The sequence below is a fragment of the Colletotrichum abscissum genome (assembly GCF_030869225.1).
Source record: "Colletotrichum abscissum strain IMI 504890 chromosome Unknown Scaffold_21.1, whole genome shotgun sequence".
NCBI classification, from domain to species: domain Eukaryota; kingdom Fungi; phylum Ascomycota; class Sordariomycetes; order Glomerellales; family Glomerellaceae; genus Colletotrichum; species Colletotrichum abscissum.
In genome coordinates this window covers 830,727-850,109 of record NW_026850110.1, presented here as the reverse complement: position 1 = coordinate 850,109, position 19,383 = coordinate 830,727, and the positions used below count along the sequence as shown (strand labels likewise).

Sequence of the window (19,383 nt, the reverse complement as noted above, 5' to 3'; positions counted from 1 at the left end):
ACACTTGGACCTCGAATGAAAAGAGGTACCTGGCAAGGTATCCTTACGAATAGAGGATGCGAGAGAAAAAAATGCAAGAAAAAACTGGAAAGTGTACCGCTGCTGTGTGGATTGAAGAGCCTCGAATAGCCGTGACATGTAAGGAGAATTGCAGATACGTACACTGGCAAGTCTCTTGTACCTGCTTTCGGTCTTTCCCACGATGCCTTTTTGCAGAGAGAATAACCGAGAGAGAACGGCACAGGGAAGTACGGATACATCTGATGGGAAGAAGTATCTACGTACCGTTGGATACGTACCGTTGGAGGGCATCGTGGTCTTCCCAGTGGATGTTTGAGGCCTTGGTGGTTCCTTGGTGCCCCAAGTGCCCCTCCATTGGCGCATGTGATGTGCCCCATGTGGCAGCTCCCAGGCCTCACTGCTTCAGCTTCCGCCCCAGCTTCCCAGCCAAAAATGTCGCCTTACGCCGTCAGGTACGATGGGGCATACGGCAGCGATGAGGATGAAGCAAGTACCCTTTTCTCCTGTACCTCTACTCCAGGCGTACAGGCGGACCCAGGCCCGGGACGGTCGCACTCGCCAACACCACCACCGCCGCGCCGCCTTCGCCGCCAGGTACCGCAATACTTACGCAGTAGTACCTACCTTACTCCGTACCTACATACTTGGAGAAACTTGAGAAGGAGTAGGTACCTTCCCGCCTCTCTCTTCCCTCGAGCTGTAAGCCTGTGATCCAATCAGCAAGGCTAATTGGAGTCTGCTGCCTACCCGAAACGGCTTAGCCCGGTTTCTGTTTGGTAATAGTTCGCCATTTGTGCTGCGGGTGAAGTCATCATCGTGATCCAACTCGTAGTAGACACTGGACGAGAAGCCACGGGAGCTTCGTTCGAAAGGGCGAGAGCTGCAAGGATGCATGTCGACGTGCTTCCCCTGGAGGCCCTGGAGGGTGGAAAATATGCAAAATTTCCTTCACAACGTCTCCCGTCTTTTGCGAGTCACCTGCCCGGTCAAGGGGGGTGTGTGTGTACATGGAAGAAGGGACTTGGATAGACGTACTCTTGTAGAAGGGAATTAGAAGAGAGAAAAAAGTTCGACTGGGAAAAGAATGGCCGGCATTGATTTCTTGCAGTCAGAAGAGCATTCGTCGCCGTCGTCGTCGTTGTTGTCAAGTCATCAAGTACCTGTGAGTATAAAGCTTTGAGCCGGGCCTCTTGGATCGTGAGTTTCTCAGTTCCTGATCGACTTTGCTTTTTCCTCATCCTCATCTTCATCCTCGTCTCCTCCTCCCCCTTTCAAGAGCCTCAACTAAAGCTCGAGGTTAGACAACTTCACCCAACAAGCAGCATTTACCCGCTTGCTGTTACTCTTTGCCTACATCCCTCCCTCACGCTCTGGCTTCGTTCCTACTGGCCAAATAAGACCTGCCTTATCTCTCAATCTCTGAGCCACCACAAAGGTAAACAACATACACACGCAGCTCTCCCGTCATTCTCTTCACCAATCCCAAATTGCGTCCCTCACCGTGTCCGCCTATGGGCTCCCTATCTCGCGTCAGCCACACACCTGTAGTACACAGCCCAGCCAACAGCCGTCAGCCAGCTCTCTCAGCAACCGGCCCGGCGGCGTGGTGTTCTGTTGTGTCTCCCCCAATTGCTGCCCTCTTGCTTGTGCCTTTCAAATTTCCACCACCCCAGGCCCGTTCACAGCCCTGTGGCCACGGCTGCTACGACCTTGTCCGCCCGCCTTGCTGCTATTTTCAGCTGAAGGCAGCAAAAAACGAGTCGATACGGGAGCGCTAACTCTCACTCAGTTCAGGGTCCCTTATCTCTCTCAGAAACCCGCCCCTCGGTGTTGCCACATCCACATCTCACCAAGTCACAGACTGAATTTCTGGTATCTTTGCTGAACCAGGATCTGGATCTGACGAGACAACTTCTCTCACTCTGAATTGCCATCACTTCCTTCTCGAATCCAGCGAGAAAGATTCCAGGCCCCTCTTGGCCGCAGGTCGCAACCCCACCGGCATTCCAACCAAGGCCAGAACCTCTGACCCAGACGTAACCGATCGACCCAAACCCGGTCCTCGATTTCACTTCTTCACCCCCTGGGGCTTGAGCAAAACTCACCAAAAAGGTACCAGCTACCAGCGAATTGACCCCAAGCCGGTCGGATGGCTGTGTTGCCCGGGATTCCCATCATCCACCTTTACGTCAATTGACGCATTCTCCATCACCCTCTTCTTCTCTCTCACTCTCGGGGTTGTAACAAACACAAGAGAAGAAAAAAGGTACATTGCTCCCCCCGTACCTGAAAAGCTGAATAAGATTTGCCCTGGCCTTCCATATTACAACAAGTCATGGGCAATAGCTTCCACAATTCCAATACGGGACGTCCTGCTGACCACTAGTCGCGCTTACAAGGAAACTCCCTCTCGCTCTGCCCGCGGTTGCTTTCCTCTTTACACAGGAAAACACGTATATATCGGCCTCTTCTAGGTTTTGAGATACTTCGTCCTCGAACCTTTCCTGCCACGCCCACGCCCCCCTTCTTATCATCCGCTGCCTCCTTTCGTCCCGTCTTCATCTGTCAAAAACAGCCTGTTCTTGCCATTGGCTTGTGAGACAACCCACGGCTCCTCTATCACTCACCATCACCACCACCACCACAACCGTCAACAACAAAGCTCAGGCCAAGCACCTTACCGTCAAAGTGCCCCGCCGGATCACCTCTCCGAGACTTTGACATCAGTCACTCACCTCGGCTTCACCTACACTAGATTCCACGTCCTACATAACAAACACCACGCCCCGCGTATCGATATCTGCACTCCTCCCCGGAACCAGACATCGTGTCTCTCATCCTCTATCTTTTCCCTATACCCCTATACCGACCAACCGACCAACAGTCGGCAAGAAGCAGCTATCCGAGCCCATTGTTAGCTCTGCATCTGCTTTCCTACCTGATCCCGTATATCTGAATCGGATCAGCATCGCGCTAGTCTACCGAAGACGCAAGGTACGCCCGCCCGAGTTCACCTCCCCCAACTCCAAATTCCCATGCCCTTTCACCTCTCGTTGGCTCCCCCTGCCCATCCCTTATCAGTCCACCCATTGCACGAGCCTACGGCGGTGAAGCTTCAATGCTCCCGTTGCTCTCTCGATTCCTACCTTTGCGCGCGATCCCATTTCCACAACACAGCACTTCTGTTATACCTTGCGGGCCCTGTCCAATTCCCAGACCGCATTGTCCAGAGCAAGAAAGCCTGCTCTAGATCCCCACGATCCATTGACGGTCCCGGTCGTCGCAATCAAACGTAACGGGCGCTCGACAAAGCTGTCCTGCCAGCAGTCTGACATTGACTCACAATCATCATGTAACTTTTCCTGGTTGCTGCGATGCCTCGTTGTCCCCGTCAACATACTTAGAAGACCCTGGGGACGCCCATCCTGACACTCGTCTTCCTCTCCCTCTTCACCACAAACCGTCTCCCGCCATAATCACGCTACTTCTTCTTGCCATCTTGTTGATTCGCTACTCGCCACAATGTTGGCCTTGTCAATCAATACTGACCTCCCTACCATGGATAGGTATTCTTCAGAGCCAGACCCCCTCGAAGAAATCACCGACATCATGGCGACCGCCGCCCCTCCTCGTAACAAGATGCTGGGCCAGGTTCAGGCCGACTCAGCAGAGAGCAGCCGTGGCCCCTCTCCCCAGCCAACACATTTCAGCTTGCCCATGGCTTCTCGCTCAAATGGCAACGGCCACAGGGTTTTGAGGTCAGCAACAGTTGGCTACATTGCGCCGACTTTTGTTGGCAAGCAAGAGCAGATGGAGCAGGGTGAGTTTGTTATCGTCCAGGAACCAAGTCTAGGATGTCACTAACACGCGCAAAACTAGTCAAGGAGCTCATCAAGAACAACGGATGGATCCCAGAAGCTCTGATTGAGGAGCAAGTCACATGGTTCTACGACGAGCTCGGCATCGACGATGTCTACTTCAAGATTGAAGTTCCCGAGGTCATTGCCAGCCAAATCACATCTCTGTACGCCGCCAAGGTGGCCGCTTTCGCCCGCGAGGACAAGCGCGAGGAGATCAGACTTGACATGGAGGCGCATGATCATGCCATTTACATCGACACGAGCGAGCCCGGCAGGACGTCCATTGCTGGACCCCGCTACGAACAGCGCCTCGAGGCAAAGTATCTCGACCATGTTGGCAAGACCAAGTTCCGTGTAGAGACCTTCCGCTCTCCTGGAGTTCTGGGCGCATCACCAACCTCTAAGGCCACCCTGCGCTGCTACTTCGTCTACCAATGTCTCTTCAAGCAGAGCCCCGAGACAACGGACCCTCACGAGACTCGTTTGGAGGTTATTGCCGACAACGGTTTCTTGCAGAAGGCCACCAACAACACCAAGCAGATCTACCAGGAGATCATTGATCTCGCGGTCAATAGAACTGGCCCCGTCATTGAGGTCTTCGACATTGAGGGCTCTCCTGAGAAGCGCTTGGTCATTGCCTTCCGCTCTCGTACTGCCCGTGGCCTGTTCTCGGCTCTCAGTGACCTGTACCACTACTACGGCGTCACCAGCTCCAGAAAGTACGTGGAGCAATTTGCCAACGGTATCACGGTCATGAGTATCTACCTTCGTCCCGCTATGAACATCGAGGGCAACTTCCCATCGTTGGACCAGTCGATCCACCAGATCACCAAGGAGATCTCCCTGCTGTACTGTATTCCCCAGAACAAGCTGCACTCTCTCTTCACTGCCGGTGAGCTGAGTCTGCAAGAGACCGTTTACGGCCACTGCGTCTGGGTTTTCATTCAGCACTTCCTGAACCGTTTGGGTTCTGAGTACATCTCCCTATCAGAAATCCTGGACCCTAAGAACCAGGCTCACACAGCACTTCTGTCCAAGCTGAAGCGCCGTCTGAGGACGGAGACTTTCACTCCCGACTACATTCTGGAGATCATCCAATCGTACCCGGGCCTTGTTCGCGCCCTCTACGCTTCTTTTGCCTCGGTCCATCTTGCCGTCGGACCCGACTTTGACCGTCACTTCATCGCCCCTACCCCGGCCATTGAGGTCTTGTCCGATGCCAAGCTCAAGGAGCGCATCACTCGCGATGTTTCCAACGAGCACGAGGAGATGGTCATGACCGCCTTCCGGGTCTTCAACAACGCCATTCTCAAGACCAACTACTTCACTCCCACCAAGGTTGCCCTGAGTTTCCGCCTGGACCCCTCTTTCTTGCCTGAGATCGAATACCCCAAGCGCCTCTACGGCATGTTCCTCGTCATCGGCGCCGAGTCGCGCGGTTTCCACCTGCGCTTCAAGGATATTGCCCGCGGTGGTATTCGCATCGTCAAGTCCCGCAGCAAGGAGGCTTACGGCATCAACGCCCGCAACCTGTTTGACGAGAACTACGGCCTGGCCAGCACCCAGCAGCGCAAGAACAAGGACATTCCCGAAGGCGGTTCCAAGGGTGTCATCCTTCTTGACCCCAAGATGCAAGACCGCGCCGAGGAGGCCTTTGAGAAGTACATTGACAGTATTCTCGACCTTCTGCTCCCTGCCCAGACTCCCGGCATCAAGAACCCGCTTGTGGACCTGTACGGCAAGGAGGAGATCATCTTCATGGGACCCGATGAGAACACGGCAGAGCTCGTCGACTGGGCTACTGAGCATGCTCGCGCCCGCGGCGCACCCTGGTGGAAGTCATTCTTCACTGGCAAGTCGCCCAAGTTGGGCGGTATTCCCCACGACACTTACGGCATGACGACCCTGTCTGTCCGTGAATACGTCAACGGTATCTACCGCAAGCTCAACCTCGATCCCTCGACTGTGAAGAAGATGCAGACCGGCGGTCCCGATGGTGACTTGGGCAGCAACGAGATCCTTCTCAGCACCGAGAAGTACACTTCCATCGTTGACGGATCTGGTGTTCTCGTTGACCCCAACGGACTTGACAAGCAGGAGCTTCTCCGTCTTGCCAAGTCACGATCCATGATTGTCAACTTCGACATGTCTAAGTTGTCCAAGGATGGATACCGCGTGCTGGTTGATGACAACAACATCAACCTGCCCACTGGAGAGTTTATCTCCAACGGCACATCTTTCCGCAACACCTACCACTTGCGCGATACTGGTCTCACCGACTCCTTCGTTCCCTGCGGTGGTCGCCCCGAGTCCATTGACTTGATTTCGGTTAACAAGATCATCAAGGACGGCAAGTCGACCATTCCCTACCTGGTTGAGGGCGCCAATCTCTTCATCACTCAGGATGCCAAACTTCGCTTGGAAGAGGCTGGCTGTATCCTGTACAAGGATGCCAGTGCCAACAAGGGCGGTGTCACGTCTTCCTCCTTGGAGGTTCTTGCTTCGCTCTCGTTCGACGACGAGAACTTTGTCAAGCATATGTGCCACGACGCCAAGGGCCAGGCTCCTCAATTCTACAAGGACTACGTCAAGTCAGTCCAGGCAAAGATTCAGGAGAACGCCCGCCTCGAGTTCGAGGCCATCTGGCGCGAACACGAGCAGACCGGTGTTGCCCGCAGCACCCTCTCTGACAACCTGTCCAACGCCATCACCACCTTGGACGAGGAGCTCCAGCACTCCGATCTCTGGAAGAACGAAGCCATCCGTCGCTCGGTCCTCCAGGACGCCCTCCCCAACCTTCTTCTGGAGAAGATTGGTCTCGACACTATCATCGAGCGCGTCCCCGACTCCTACTTGCGCGCCATCTTCGGCAGCTACCTCGCCTCGAGGTTCGTCTACCAGTTTGGCAGCCAGCCTAGCCAGTTTGCTTTCTACGACTTGTAAGTTTTCCTGCGCCCTTCAATCCATTGAACATGATTCTAACCTTCTACTTAGCATGGCCAAGCGTATGGCGAGCGTCAAGCAGTAATCTTTTTCTCGAGTGTTTCTCAATCAGGCGTGTTTCTGTTTTCCCTGCATGATAAATGGGTATTGGAGAATTGGATAAGTGATTTCGTGCTTCCTGGCATATACACGCATGGGTGGTGCGAAAGAAAAGACAGAGAGAAAAAGGAACATCATGACACGGCAGTAAAAGATTGAGCAAAGGATCATAGTCCACGCTTAGATGGTGGATGAATTGCATACTAATAGGAGTTATCGGGCATGGTTATCAGATGGTTTGAACCTGATGGTCGAGAAGATCACAGCAGTTATTCAATGAGACTTTTTAACCTCAGTTTGGTGTTTTCTCCTTATCTTGATCCTCATGAATTTACTTCTCAGGCTCAGCTTGCATATGTTTGAGCTTTCCATCCTGCATCCATGGCACTACTGCTTGTAGGGGCGCGAGTTGATATCGTGAAGCCGCCTTTCGGTAGACGTGATGTGGGTTCGATCGGCCTCACAAACGTGCCGATGATTGATGGCACGTTTTCCCGTACGGGATGGTAGTCCACGGAAGACCTTGGAAACCTTGTAACCTACAGTGGGCTAGGATTGAGTTCTATCCTACCACAAGAATCAATACCTGGTCATAACGGATCCGGAACGAAGAGAGCAGAGGACATATATAACCTCTGACGTCCACAGCTGAAGAGATGAATGTAGAAACACGGAAGCAAAGCAGGGCATGTTGTTGATTAAAGGACGGGAAGGACATGCGGATCTACGTCCACGCCCTCTCTCACACGCCTACCTTGTAGCATAAGCTTGCCCCCCCCTCCCCTCCCCTTCCCCCAGTCAGTCTTCCATACCACACTACCGAACTCAGCGTGGTGTATCCAAATTGTCGGGACGGCCCCTGTGACCGCTCGGTCCGCTCCGAAGGGGGGAGGGGAGGAGCTTCTTGGGATGGGTAGGATAGGCGGGCTGTAAGTGCTGGGGGCTGAAAAACCGAGATAGGGCGAGACTGGAAGGCGTGGGGGTTCATTTCCATATAAGGACACACCCTTTTACCTTTGTCCCCCCCCCCCCCCCCCCCCCCCCCCCGCCCCCCCCCCCCCCGGGGGGGGGGGGGGGGGGGGGGTGAAGGGTGGGGGGTTGAAAAACCGGGGTAGGGGGGGACTGGAAGGCGTGGGGGTTCATTTCCATATAAGGACACACCCTTTTACCTTTGTCCCCCCCCCCCCCCCACGGCCTGCGCGGATCCCCGGACATGAGAGAGAGAGGTTTTCGGCGCTTTGCTCCGATGCGGGCGGAGCCGATCCGGCTTGGGATCCGACAACTCGGCAACATGTTTTTTTTTTTCCTTCTCTTCCTTTCTCTCCTATCAGATGAATATCTGGTCATGAACGCGATTGAACTGGGTGACGATGGTACAGGTACAGAGGGAGAAGCCTGGTCAATCCAAACTGTTTTGAATTTCTATGCCACTTGATATAAGTTTTCTAGCGTAGCTTCAGATCCCGGGATCGAGGCATATGCCCAAACATTGCAATTTTCTTTTTCCCCCTCGTGAAGTCTAGATCCCTCCCATGACGACCTTGTACCTGATTAATATAGTTCCCACTTCTTAACAACCTCCAAACAAGATATACCGCGGGGGAGACGGGTAGGACGCAAGAAACGAGCGGGTGAGTCGAATACGTGGACGCAAGACTCTAGTGCGTCTCGGCCCACGCGCGGAACCACTCCAGGGCCTCGGGGTTGGCGACGCTGGCGTTGGTCTTGACGTCCATGCCGGAAAGGATCTGCTTGACGGCAACTTCGATCTTCTTCCCGTTCCCCGTCTTGGGGATCCCGCCGCCGGCCTCTTCAATAACACCGGGAACATGCCTGGGGCTCAACTCCCTCCGAATCACGCTCTTAATCTTGCCCCTCAGCTCGTCGTCGAACGCGCGGCCCGCGACGGGAACGACGAACAGACACACCGTCTCGTCGGCGTCCGCGGCGCGCCGGCGCCCGACGCAGACGGCATCCTCCACCTCGGCGGCGAAGAAGCGCGTCAGGATGTTGTAAATCTCCGCGGACCCGAAGCGCACGCCCGCGGGCTTGAGGACGCCGTCGGAGCGACCGAGCATGACGAGCGAGCCCGTGGCCGGGTTGGGGATCTTGATGAAGTCGCCGTGGTGCCATACCGCGCCCTGCACGCCGCAGACGTCGGCGAAGCGCTCGAAATAGGCGGCTTTGTATTTGTTGTCGCCTCCGGTGCCGAAGAAGGTGAGGGGCTGGCAGGGGAAGGGGCGGATGCAGATGAGGTCGCCTGGGTGGGTTGGGTCCGGGAGGGGGTCGCCCGAGAGGGAGTCGACGGCGCGGATGGCCATGCCGAGGCCCGCGCACTGGATCTCGCCGACGCGGACGGGGAGGAGGGGGCAGGGGGCGCCGAAGAGGGAGATGATGTCTGTGCCGCCTGTGATGGAGGCGAGGTTGACTTTGGCGGGGAAGGCCTTGTAGACGAAGGAGAAGGTGGAGGGCGGAAGGGGGCTGGCGGTGGAGTAGATTGCCTCGAGGGCGGAGAGGTCGATGCCGGGCTCGTTTACGGGGTAGACTGCGTTGGCCTCGAGGGCGGTGAGGTAGGCGGCCGAGGTGCCGAAGTGGGTGACGCGAAGGTCGGAGAGGAGGCGGGGGAGGGAGAGGTGGCCGTGGGGTTTGAAGGGGGAGCCCGAGTAGAGGACGAGAGTGGCGCCGACGGCGAGGGCGGAGACGGACCAGTGCCACATCATCCACGAGGTTGTGGTGTAGTAGAGCATGCGGGACTTGGCGGTGAGGGAGCCGTGGAGGGCGTGTTCCTTCTTGTGCTGGATGAGGGTGCCGAGGGCGGTGTGGACGATGGCCTTTGGCAGGCCGGTGGTGCCGCTGGAGTAGAGGATGTAGAGAGGATGTGAAGGCGGAAGCTGCTCAAAATTGAGAGGCTCATCGGGAGAGCTTGGGTGAAGATGTTAGCAGGATGCAGTAAAGAGGCTTCTGGTGAGTTTTTCCAGGCATTGATGATGGCTTACCTTTGGAGGAACGACTCGTACTCATCAACTACAACGCCTGTTGCTCTCAGGCCGTCAATGGCAAGGTCGCATGCCACATTGTTGATGACAATCACGAGCTCGAGGCCCTCAGGCATCAGGGCCTTGACGATCTCCTCCGTCTTGTCGGTACTGCTCCACTCCTTGCCGTTGTACACGGTGCCGTTGTCGGCGAAGAGGACCTTGGGCCCGATCTGCGCAAGACGGTCCAACACTGCGCTGACACCGTTGTCGGGGCTAATGCCAGTCCAGATGGCGCCTACAGAGGCAGCAGCGAGAGCGGCAATGATGGCCTGGACGTGGTTGGATACGAAGCCGGCAACAATATCGTTAGGCTTAACGCCGTGAGCCCGGAGGCCGGCGGCGCATCGGCGGACGGCGTCTCGGAGCTCGGCCCATGTTGTGGAGACGGAGGGGCCGAGTTCGGTGGTGGTGATGGCTGCGACGGATGTGGGGTCGACAGCGACGTTGGCGGGGAAGAGCAGGTTCTCGGCAAAGTTGAGACGGGCTCCTGAGAAGAAGTCTGGACGCGGGTACATGGGCGCATTGAACGGCAGGACCTAAGGGGGTTGGCCCATCGGGCCGGATCAGCTATTGGTCTGGGAAAAGTGAAATTGAGGTGATCTTTGGAGGGGCAGCACGGGCGCCGGTATAGGAGGGGGAAGGCGTTGAGATGGGCAAATCGGCATTCCCATGGGCTAGACAATGGCTCATGGCATGACTCGATTGCTCGGGGATGATGGTCATGCAAAAGCTGTATGCCATGACCACATAGCTGTCCGCCTCACTCGAGGCAGTATCAAGGTTCTTGATGGGCGTCCTGACGAGGGTTCAAGACACTGGTGAGGACCATGGAATGCATTGGCGACTTTGATGGTGTCTCCCTCTGGCTGTTGCTCGCTGTCTCTGGCACTCGCGTAGAGTTTGAGCCCTTCCTCTCAGACTGATGTCACACAACCTCCTTCTCTTTTACCTTCTGCCTGCTATCTTTCAAGATTGGCAGTCAAGGCGCGCCAAGCATAAGTAGGGCAAATAGAGGATGAGGTTGAGTTGTGTTTGGGGTGAGTTGACGAATAGCATTGGTCCAGCGTACCTTGTCGAACGGCTTAGAGGCGGTGATGCCCACAGAATGCCAGACCTCCTCCCAGAACTCTGCCACGTTTTCGACGGACCACTTGTAGAGACCGGGGTAGTCTGCCAGTTCGAGTCCATACTTTTGATTCACCCGGAGAAGAAACGCCCACATGGGAGTCGAGGTGGGGTCCGGGTGCCGCCAGAGCTCGTTGCGCGTGACACTGGTGATGGTCATGCTGGGCGGATTGGATGAATTGGAGGGAATTGAGACGATGAGAGACGGAAGAGGCAGTCGGTGCTCTCAAAATGGGACCTAGATGTTGGGTATCACGGCGACGATGGTGGTCAAGTTAAAAAGGGGGAAGAAAATGTTTTCGAAAATTGTGTGCAGCAGCGCGCCAAAGTGAGAGTCGAGAGATTCCGGCCGGAGTGGAGGGAGAAGAGTTGGGCCGTCGCAATCCGAGGATGCAGTTCCGCAGGAAGATTCCGAAAAAGGGTTGAGGACGCAGTACCAGAACAATCTGCTGGACCGGAGTCCGGGGGTGGGGGTGGAATCTGCTGCACCGCACATCGGCGAGGGAGGGCAAGCAGCTCATCGTCAGCTTAGTCTGCTTGGTCCAATTTCCACATCAACTCTTCTTTTCTCAGATACTGTGTGTGGCCAGCTGACTGTGCTTCCGTTTCGCATTGGAGCTCGGTCATGGCTCGTTGCTCGCCTGTTCTTGTCTTCGGAGAACCTTTGACGAACCTCGACATCTCAAACATCGCAGTTCATGGACGCTCTGCTGAGAACGAGGACCGTGGTGAACTGTGCTCTGCCTTAGCTAAGGTACCCGTGGATCATGGACAGTAGTCGTGCTGTTTGACGCTGTACCTGCATCTGGTAAAAAAAGACTGGTACGACAGGCGAGCCTGTAGTGTACGGAGTAAGCTCTAGAACTAACAACAGAGCACTTGCAGACGCTCCCCACAGTCCAGCTCATCGAGGCACATGAGGCTATGCAGGGCACACCTTGGCAAGGACCTTCACGGCTTCAGGCACTTGAGCGAGGCGTTCATGGCATTGGGAACCCAGAGACTCGCCCATTCCGCTCTGTGGCTGGTGCACCAATGCGCCCCCCTCCTCTACCCTCCCCTTCGATGCGTCTCGTTGGACTCGATCAGTGTTGCGCTATCGCTGTCGCTTCATATCGATAACGTTGTCCAAGCGGACTGGGAAGACGTCTCAGAACGGGACCCAATGCTGGGGAGAAGCCTGCAAGTCGACGGGCCTCAATCAAAGATGGTGCAGTGACAGCTCACACAATCCCACAATCCCACAGTCGAGGACCTTGTTACACGGGTAAACAAGCACTGCAGACGGGAGATTGTGTGAAATGTCATTGGCCGCACCCAAGATTCCTAGTATCATAATCTGGCGAAACCGCAACACGCGATTCGGTCATCGAAGAGATCGAGATGGCCAACAAATGTCACCAAGGCCTCGGGAGACTAGCCGATATGCCGTACGTTGCAGGTGGGTCGATGACTGCTATTGAAGATTGAAGGGTCGCGGAGAATACAAACGTGTAACAAAGAAGCAACGGCATATCGTCAAGCCGTTGATGGAAATTCAAGTCTCGAATTAAATGACCATTCGTGCTGTCCCATTTCGAGCTCGTGTTACCCAACGTTGTGTCCCAAGTCAACGGTCAAAAAAGCGAGACATGCGCTGCGCCTCTGGTTCGTTCGACCCATTGCCAACTGGTCATCCGAGCGCCTTGGTTGCTTTTCTCTCTCTTTGCCTTCTGCAACGTCTTGCTTCCATCGCCAAAGTCGAGGGCGCCCTGTGCACGCAGAATATGGTTATGCGATGGGGCGGGGGTCAAGTCAGTTGTTGAACCGTCGGTGAAGCCGACTGGCAGGGCAAACGATGCTCCATTATGTCCAAGGCACTAGTGGACGAGGTATTGACAACAGCATTGAGTTGGGCAGAGATGGGCCAAATAGCTGTATGCATTGTGTCGAATGCATTGCCGGAAAGACACGTCCAACGCAACTATTTTGGTGATAACGTCACTTTGACCCTTCCAGACAAGTCATCGGACGGCGTAAGGTGAGGAGGAGGGCTGTCGACAAGTCTGGGAACAAGGGGGTTCCATGGTGAAGTGCTTCGCTGGCTTAGCAAGGCTGCCAGGCGACTCAACTTGGAACCATGGATAGGGCGGCGGGAGGTGAAGGTGAATTTTGACTGTTTGGCCAAAGGCGGGCCGTTGGACGATGAATTGTGCGACGACAGGGTCCTGTAGTGGTAGCAATAGCCGGGGGAGAACAGGTTAACGGCACTGGCGGGAACTTGGAAGCTCTTTAGCTCAGCTCTTCCCGTCATGCACAGCAGAGCTTGGGACGTGGAGCAGTGAAAGCCTCGCGGGATCTGCGTAGGCTGGACTAGTGCAGGATACCGAGGGTCGCATTTTGATGACATGGTCGGGTAGACGAAGAAGCGGATGACTATGCCTCGAAGCAATGCCAATGCTCAATGGCGGCATGGCTTGATGCTAGAGCGGTTGCGAACTCCAGAGCATCCGAGAGCGAAGGCGGGTGAGAGAATCTTGGTCCTTGGAAGAGGGACGGCGACTGCAAAGAAAGAATTGTCCGATCATCAGTCATCGAGAGTCCGGTGCGTCCGTCTCGGCCGTGTCGTCCGGGCAGCCTGTCAGGCTTCGATTCGCCCCTCCCCCTTTTCCCGCGCGTGATCTGATGGTTGCATCCTGCTTGCTGCTTGGTGCCAATGGTTGACTGGATGGGTGCCGAGTTGAGTAACGCGCCGGGGCCAGGCGGGATTTGCCCAACAGCCGAGATCACATTGGGTGGGTGGATATGGTAGTGGATCAAAGATGCAGCAAACGTGGTTCGGCCAGAGCAAGGCAAGCCGCAAGCCGCAAACCGTAAAATGAGGTGAGTTGTTAGTCGCGAAGACTGGCCGGAGCATAGCAGACAAGGTTGTGGATATCAGGTAGGGTACGGAGTATTCGTTGTGTCGTTGCTTGTGGAAGGGCCCGCAGAGGGGGTCTGACACTTGGACATTGGGTGAAAATCCAAGAATAAGGATGATTAGGAGCCAAAAGTTGTAAGCCTCGCTTGACTGTCAGAGGCAAGCAGCATAGTAGGCATTAGCGGTTGGGCTAGGGGGCCAAATGCTGGTGTGTGTGTGTGATACCTATGTGCGTGTTCAAGAGAGCGATCATCGTGAGTCTAACAGTAGGAGTTCTAGGCGAGGTACGGATAGAAAGACAGACCAATTGGAGGCAAGACAAGAAAAAAAGAAAGAAAGAAAGGACCGTGCAATAGAAAGGCGAACAGCGGGCAACCCGGACGTGTCGGGAGGCCAGGGGTCAGAAGCGGGAAGAAAGACAAGAAAAAAAAGACTCGTCGAGGTGTGCGAGAATGAGACCTGGGAGTCGATCCTCGAAATTGAAATGATACGCGCTAACGGGGAAGAGAGGAAGAAAAGTCACTCGCATCGCGGCTTCCACATGAGTTGCGCAGTGGGCAGAGAGCCCCATTAATCATCACAACGGGATGGGGGGGAAGATACTTTGAGGCTGCACCTTATTATGTGCATTCCCAAAGTACTTTTTTGATAACATGCTGTCGTACTAGGGTCATACAACCTGGAAGGCACGGATGCTACACAGTAAGGTACAGCCCGTCCACGCGGTAATTTTCCTCACCGTCGTGGATCTCCTCTGCATTATCCGTACTCCGTATTGTGTTTTTTTCTTCTTCCTTCCTCGTCAGGGTCATTGCCTTTATTTCCCAACTTGTGCCCTCTTTCCTTTTCAGACTTCTTCTCCTCCTTCTTCCTCTTCCCCTTCCTTCCTCTCCAAGCTCACATCATCCTGTGGTTCCTTCCTTTCATTCCCCGTCCTAACTTTCCCTTGGACTCTGGAGCTGCCTTCCCGAACAGCCCGACAGCAGACCAATCGCAGGCCTGCATCGATCGAGAAGAGAGGTCCAGACACCACTTCGACGCCATAGGTACCTCGTCACCTGCTTTTCGCCGTTGGGATACTTAGGCCACCAAGTAAGGTACCTTTCCAGGTTGCCTGTCTCGACTCTCAACACACTCGAAAAAAGTCACCTCACTTTCAAGGTCCTTACCTCATCACTGCGTCTACGTACTCCGTACCTTACGAAGTACCTTAGCTCATCGCTCATCAACGCGCCTCACCTCAGTGCAACAGCTGCAGCACCCACCCGCACCAATTTTACCTAAAATCACGGTCCAATCCCATCGCGCGACAAGCCGAAATCGACAATTTGCCTTTTCCTCTTTCGCTCCCGCCATCTCCAACAAATCTCCCTCCATCCTCCCGAGTTTCCATCCTCCTCAGCACTCACTCCTTGCAGTTGCAGCCCCTTGCAGCTGTTACAAATTCTGCGAGACTTGCTCGGTTCACCACCTTTTGCCGTCTGCATCTTCTGTTTCTCAACGGGAAACCCCATTCTTCACATTTGCACCAAACCTGGAACTCTCGCCCTGAGCCACTGCAGAGCCACGACCTCCTAATTGCATCCTCGTTGCTCTCTTGCGCGCCCCTAACCCCCTTTTCGCTTTCGCCTCCTCAACTTCTTGCTTTCTCACAACTTGCTCAATCGCAAAAGCAAAAGAAGTCGCCAAAGAGAAAAAAAAAGGTTTCCTCGGACCTACACGACTGTATCTCCAACCTCCAACTTTCGGCCACTTGAGCACCAGCTGCTTACAGCCTTTCTTGGTGAGTGCTTGACCGTTAATTCATCATCATCATCATCATCACCTTTCCTCCAAAAACAACCCAATCCGAGGACTCCGGCGCCTCGATAGCCTCTGTGGCTCCCCCAAGCGTCTCGTTAGCGCCTCATTTGTGTCTTGTTTCGTGCTTCCATCAAACTGCCGCAAGAGGTCGGAGGTGAGCCCTTGGCTATTCGCACTTCTAGCGCGCTCATCTTAGTGGTCGCCTACTCTGTGCCTGCGACCGCGGGTGCGCCACTGACACTCTGACCGACAATTTCCCTAATTCTCAAACCACCAACCATTTTTGTTATCTCTTCCACAACATCCGGGCCTCCCGTCAGACTTGCATTTCGTGCTGACCGATCGTCCTTCTTCTTCACAGCGCATCAATTCTCGGTTTCGTCAAGGAAAACAGCTTCGTCCTCGTTCTCTCCCTCAATTCGGTCTTTTCCTGCTCCATTGCAGACTTCGAATACCCCTATTCCAATCGCCACTGAGTCGACCATAGACAGCCACGTGCTTCTCAGCAATGCCCCGTAGAATTGCGAATCCCTTCTCCAACGCTCATTCACCCGCCATGCCGCTCTCCGAGAAGGAAAGGAGACCTTCTCGTTCCGGCAATCGCATCACCAACTTCTTCACCTCCCCAAAGGGCGCTAAGGACAAGGACCACCAGACTGCCCAGCAAGCTCTCCTCGCCATGCAGCAGCAAAACATCTCGTCCACCCAAATCACCCCTTCCACCATCTCCCTGCCTACAATTTCGCTCTCAACTGCCACCGCTGGCGAGCCCGACACCACTGACCCCCCTACGACCCTCTTTTCGCCTCCCTCAGCCGTCGAGACGGAGAAGAAGAGGCGCTTCGATGCTCAATTCGGCCCTCTCCTTCACCCTACCCACCGATACGTGAGCAAGTCCAACGATGGCAAGCCCTTGGACCCGCCCATCATCGATGAGCCGCCCTACTACTACATCCTCACTACCTACATCAGCTACCTGCTTCTCATTCTCTTCGGCCACGCCCGCGACTTTTTTGGCAAGCGCTTCGGCGACAAGAAGCATTACCAGGCTCTCAAGCCCCAAAATGGATACGCTCCCTTGAACGAGGACTTTGACAACTTTTACGTTCGTCGTCTGAAGATGCGCATTGACGACTGCTTCGCACGACCCATCACCGGCGTTCCCGGCCGCTACATTACCCTCATGGATCGCGAGTCTAGAGACTACAACAGAACCTACAACTACACTGGCACACACACCGAGACATTGAACATGAGCTCCTACAACTACCTTGGTTTCGCGCAGTCGGAGGGCCCTTGTGCCGATGCTGTTGAGGAATGCGTCAAGAGATACTCTCTCAGCACTTGCAGCCCCCGCGCTGATGTCGGTACTTCGGACTTGGCTCTGGAGGTCGAGAAGGAAATCGCCAGCTTCGTCGGCAAGCCCGCTTCCATGGTCTTCTCCATGGGTTTCGTCACCAACGCTAGCTCGTTCCCCGCCCTCGTCTCCAAGGGTTGCCTCATTCTCTCTGACGAGCTCAACCACGCTTCCATCAGAGTCGGTGCTCGTCTCTCCGGTGCAGTCATCTCATCCTTCAAGCACAACGATGTCGTCGATCTCGAGCGCAAGCTTCGGGAGGCCATTTCTCAGGGTCAGCCCCGCACCCACCGCCCTTGGAAGAAGATCCTGGTTGCCGTCGAAGGTCTGTACTCTATGGAGGGCACCATGTGCGATCTCCCCGGTGTCATGGCATTGAAGGACAAGTACAAGTTCTACCTCTTCATCGATGAGGCCCACAGCATTGGCGCCGTCGGGCCTCGTGGCCGTGGTGTCTGCGACTACTACGGTATCGACCCCGCCCGTGTCGATATTCTCATGGGCACTCTTACCAAGTCTTTCGGTGCCAATGGTGGCTACGTCGCCGCTGACAAGAGCATCATCGACAAGCTCCGTAGCTCCAACGCCGCGACCACTCTTGGCGAGTCGCCTGCTCCTTCCGTCCTCATGCAAATTCTGGCCTCTCTCCGTTTGATCACCGGCGAGCTCTGCCCCGGCCAGGGGGCTGAGCGCCTGGAACGTATTGCCTTCAACTCTCGCTACCTACGTCTCGGTCTTAAGCGCCTCGGTCTCATCGTCTACGGTCACGATGATTCCCCCATTATCCCCGTCATGCTCTACAACCCCGGAAAGATGCCCGCCTTCAGTCACGCCATGCTCAAGCGCAAGATTTCCGTCGTTATTGTCGGCTACCCCGCAACGCCTCTTATTAGCTCGCGTGTCCGATTCTGCGTCTCTTCAGCCCACAACAAGGAGGATCTTGACAGACTCCTGGCTGCCGTTGACGAGGTTGCCGATCAACTTCAGATCAGATTCTCTACTGGTATTGCTGGCGGACAGGAGCCTCTTCCCGAAGGCATCACTCCCGAGACGGAAGCTGAGTGGCGCAAGGCGAACGGCACGGAGGGCATGTACAAGGCTCCCCGCTGGAAGCTCGAGGATGTCATCGCTCGTGGAGTTCAGGATGCCAAGATGCGCCTTCGGTAAAGCAAGAGTCATTCCAAATTTGGAGTTAGCAAAGAAAAGATTCACGACTGTTCGGACCTTTGGGTCTGGCCATTGACGAGACGCGGACTGGACGGAACGATGAGGCAACGTCTAGAGTGGAAGAGGGAGTTTGGTGCCCTGTGTTCAATTCTGCCGGCTTCGACCTGTTTGCATGATACCTGTGATATCAACTGTCGAGTATCTATTATACCTTGATTGGGGAGCCTGCATGGCCTTGGCGTTTTTGGGAGTAATGATCGGAACAGCGAACGAATTCATGTGCCACGGCACCGTACCAACATAACTAGTAGTATTAGGCTCTCAAGAGCTGAACAATATAGACGACAACTAAGGTACCTTAGAGTAATGCACATATCCTTCATTGGAGATTATATACAAACTTTGCAGTGCATGTGTACCCTTGCTGGTGATGTCGAGGGGATGCCTATCAGCCCCGTGGTTATATCCATATATTGGATGTCCAAGTGCTGAGTACCCAAACACTGATAAGAGGACTCGGGTTAATGTTGAAGTCGTGGCAGCTGAAAACTCTCAACCCCACAGCCGTCGGCAGACCACACAATGGCCCGCTTGAAGAACAGTATGTATGATTGTACAGGTGAGACGGGAAGTAGGGAATGCGAATATACATAGAGAAAGGGCGGCGTATATATCGGAAGACAGGCTCCACTATTGGAACGTAGGTAGGCATATGAGAAAACTGTTCTCGTCCTCCTAGCACCATCGGATGAGGAGACTTCTGGCGCAGTAGTTGCGACTAATCACTTTCAACCACACACAAAGGGACTCGACCCCCGGTGGCTTATTTTGTTTGTTGAGCTCTGGGTTCGAGTCATCATACAAGTGTTTATAGTCTTTTCTCCCCAGTGTAAACAAGACCTATATGGGTTATGCTTGATCTGATGCTTCGAGATGGAGGTCCGCGATGGAATATCTGGAAGCAACCGAAAATTAGACACTATCCATATTGCCATGTATGTGAATAGTTGGGTCTAGAAGAACAGCAAGAAGAAAGATCTACTCGAGTCAAGCCAGAAAGCCCCATATTGG

The 19,383-nt window shown here is 54.7% G+C and overlaps 4 protein-coding genes across 4 annotated transcripts; 3 read left to right on the top strand and 1 right to left on the bottom strand.

The window, feature by feature from the left end:
• Positions 1-3,543: 3,543 nt before the first annotated feature.
• CABS01_09183 (NAD-specific glutamate dehydrogenase) lies at positions 3,544-6,909 on the top strand (the record flags this gene model as incomplete). The annotated part of the gene is made up of 3 exons (XM_060542540.1): positions 3,544-3,841; positions 3,901-6,820; positions 6,876-6,909. 3 exons carry the CDS (start codon positions 3,544-3,546, stop codon positions 6,907-6,909), a joined length of 3,252 nt encoding a protein of 1,083 aa, XP_060400821.1.
• A 1,672-nt stretch (positions 6,910-8,581) lies between these two features.
• Positions 8,582-11,246, bottom strand: CABS01_09182 (acetoacetate-CoA ligase; the record flags this gene model as incomplete). The annotated part of the gene is made up of 3 exons (XM_060542539.1): positions 8,582-9,845; positions 9,920-10,497; positions 11,031-11,246. The coding sequence occupies 3 exons, from the start codon at positions 11,244-11,246 to the stop codon at positions 8,582-8,584; spliced, it is 2,058 nt and encodes a 685-aa protein (XP_060400820.1).
• A 756-nt stretch (positions 11,247-12,002) lies between these two features.
• On the top strand, positions 12,003-12,305 carry CABS01_09181 (uncharacterized protein; the record flags this gene model as incomplete). Its single annotated transcript, XM_060542538.1, has 1 exon — positions 12,003-12,305. One exon carries the CDS (start codon positions 12,003-12,005, stop codon positions 12,303-12,305), a length of 303 nt encoding a protein of 100 aa, XP_060400819.1.
• Positions 12,306-16,344: 4,039 nt separating this feature from the next.
• CABS01_09180 (aminotransferase class I and II) lies at positions 16,345-18,312 on the top strand (the record flags this gene model as incomplete). The annotated part of the gene is made up of 1 exon (XM_060542537.1): positions 16,345-18,312. One exon carries the CDS (start codon positions 16,345-16,347, stop codon positions 18,310-18,312), a length of 1,968 nt encoding a protein of 655 aa, XP_060400818.1.
• Positions 18,313-19,383: the final 1,071 nt, after the last annotated feature.